The sequence below is a fragment of the Frankliniella occidentalis genome, unplaced genomic scaffold (assembly GCF_000697945.3).
Source record: "Frankliniella occidentalis isolate FOCC.00 unplaced genomic scaffold, Focc_3.1 Scaffold20, whole genome shotgun sequence".
Taxonomy (NCBI): Eukaryota; Metazoa; Arthropoda; class Insecta; order Thysanoptera; family Thripidae; genus Frankliniella; species Frankliniella occidentalis.
This window is the reverse complement of record NW_026267150.1, coordinates 2,812,202-2,814,996: the sequence shown is the minus strand read 5'-3', so window position 1 is coordinate 2,814,996 and position 2,795 is coordinate 2,812,202. Positions and strand designations below refer to the sequence as shown.

General features: G+C 55.2%; 1 protein-coding gene across 5 annotated transcripts in view; it reads right to left on the bottom strand.

The window, feature by feature from the left end:
- LOC113207392 (formin-J) overlaps positions 1-2,795 on the bottom strand; it is a 66,005-nt gene that overhangs the window by 15,671 nt on the left and 47,539 nt on the right. For all 5 annotated transcript variants that reach the window (XM_052264575.1, XM_052264574.1, XM_052264573.1 and 2 more), the window contains one exon: positions 85-402. In XM_052264575.1, coding sequence (XP_052120535.1) covers positions 85-271 — 187 coding nt within the window. In that variant the 5' untranslated portion in view covers positions 272-402. The remainder of the gene's footprint in view (positions 1-84; positions 403-2,795) is intronic.

The following is a 2,795-nucleotide window of genomic DNA, read 5'->3' as shown; positions in this document are numbered from 1 at the left end:
GAGCGTTGTAAAAATGTTGTAGGCTTCATTTTGCGTTTCCGCCCCCGAGCATGACGCCGGGCGGTATATCCGGGCGGTACTTACACTCCTTGTTGCGGTCCATGGCCTTGTGCAGCGGCGTGTCGTCCACCTCGGCCTTGGGCGGGCTGGGCACGGGGGAGCTCAGCGGGGGCAGCGGGCCCTGCAGGGGCGCGGCGGCTCGCGCGGCGACCAGGGGGGTCGCGGCTGGGGGGCCCCCGGGGGGGCTGTGCTGGGGCCGCGCCTCAGCCATGGCGGCCGGGGGCCGCTCCCTCTCTCTGAACCAGTCCGGGTAGATGGCGGCGAGTGTGTCCAGCAGGTCCTGATCCAGGGGGATGCGCCAAGACACAGGCCCCTGACCCTCCTCTACAGAGTGGCCCGACTCTGCAAAGAGAAGGAAAAGAAAAACACACAAGGTAAGTTATTGTTCTTTCGGCACGCATCATCTATCTATGGAGATACACCTGAAGATCATCTAAGGACAAAGAAACACAGAAATCACGGGTTCACGTCACCGAATACATGCGGAGAGGGGGGAGTAGGCGGAAGAAAGTCCCTCAGGAAGAGTCTCCCGGCTGGTTTCGCTGTGGCCCCTCCCCGCTCTCCCCGCCCCGCCTGGGCCGCGTCCGCGTGGGCAGGCCGGGCGGCGCAGTACGACGCTCGCCCACCACTCCAGCCGATTTGTGAATCCGAGTGAGCGTGAGCCTGATCAACGACCAATACACTGCCAAGTGAAAACTGAAAAGCTAGAAGCCCCCCCGCCTCTCTCTCTTTTTAGCGGATGATACCTTAAAAACCTTTTGACTAAACATAAAGAATATATGGGTAACTTTAAGGTGTCAGCTAGCTTTTACTCTCGATAAAGACAGAGAACCAAGCTAGTTTATTACACTGACTTGTGTGTCAGGTATCATGTTCAGTTTAGACAACTCGAACGACTTTCCCTTACACTGACGACCTATGTTTTGAATGTGTTGAACCTTTTGTGTTCGGCTTTAGCTTGACAGACTAAGAAAGTCAGTGCACTCAGCAAGAAAAAATATCGTCCTCCGCATCATTTTTGTTTGTTTTTTGTTTTCAACATTAGCGCGTCAGGGATAAATTGATTGGATCACGAACGGACGAGGATTTCCAATTACAATCATCCTCAAACGTAACCAGCGGACCCGCGCGACTCGGCTCGGCTGGCGGCCGCAGCCGGTCCGCCCACCTCCCTAACCTCGCGCAAGGGCGCACCCGGCCCTGACCAGGCGCACGCACACAAGAGCACACATAACTGCGCACTCCCATCTAGTCAGTCTCGACGACGTTGTTTAAAACCGAAACAATTACACATAATGCGAGTAGAAAATGACGCGCGCCTGTGGCCAGCTTATCCGCTCTTCAAGTAGTGAGTCTCTTCCAACTCGCTCTTCCATCTGTTGCATAATTCAAGGGGAATGCCGCCCCTGGCAGAGCGGTCAACTATACCAGACCGACCAGGGCCGACACTCGCGCGGAAGATTGGGCCGCCGGCGGCTCTGTCAACTGCTCCGAGTGGGAGAGAGACGCGGAGAGGAGAGGGGCGTGACCGGTCGTCACCTTGGCGCCACCAAGAGATTATCCCGGACGTCCAAAACCGATCATTACAGAGCAGAACGCCTGCAACCATCATAGGCCCGGAAGGCCGCTTGAAAGCAAGAGGGTCCTCCATCTGCGTGCTTTTGTTGCGCGCATCCAGGGCCAGCAAAACATTTCTTTACTTGATAGTTTACAACCAACAAACGGTACGCCCATACAAGAACATGATGCACTTTGTGCTTAAGAATCGTCCAGAAAAGTACGCCCGTTTTCCCACAGATTCATTCGGCATATTACGGCAGCTCGGCGCCTGCGAGACTCGGGGTAGGCCACCACGCAGTGCACGCATGCACCGCAGGCAAGACGTTGCCTACCTGCCGGGCGCTCTGAGAGCTTGCATCGGCTGAACATGGCAGACTCGAAAAGGCGCATGACGGAAGTACTTTCTGGAAGAACTCTTAGCACAACTCCGCGCGTTCACTTTGCAAAACAAGTACAACTAGGCATTGTTATAGACAAAGAGGCTGATCCCTGGTCGCGGAAGCGATGTGCGTTTCCGTTGTTTTGTGATTTTTTTGTTATGTTGGCAATTAATTATCATGGGGAAGTTTTTTTCAACTCCTTTCCTCCTCAGTTTTTTTTTTGTACCCATTTCGCCCATTTACTCGACGCCGCTCCTCGCGCGCAGTGGCGCCAAGAGGGGGTCCGAGGTGCAGCAAATGCTGCACCTAAAATGGGAATAACCGGGTGTGAGTAGGAATAACCGGGTGTAAGAAGGGAGGAAGAAAAAAAGAGAAAGAGAAGGAAAGAGAGAGGAAAGAGGAAGGAAAGGGAAGGGAGAAAGAAAGGGAAGGGAACCAGAACGAGTAGCAGGTAGTACCGGCACCGGCAAGGAATAGGGGCGGGGGTGTCCGCCAGTGGCGGACCGGCCAATGTGGGGAGGTGGGATTCCTCACCCGGGCCCCCTGCTCGCGGACATCTCGGGCCCGAAGGGCTCGAGAGAAGAGATCGAGCCACGGGCCCAAGTCCTGAGCGCGACACCGGACAGGGGCCCCAGCCTGGGCCCTAGATTCAAGCGCCATGTAATTTTTTTCGCGCTCGCTTCGCTCGCGTTTTTTATTGTTCTACAAGGGCACTGTACATAAATCGCGTCCGACGGAATCCTGCCCACGTTTCGGTACTCGGAAGGCCTTCTTAGCGACCTCATACAATCAAAA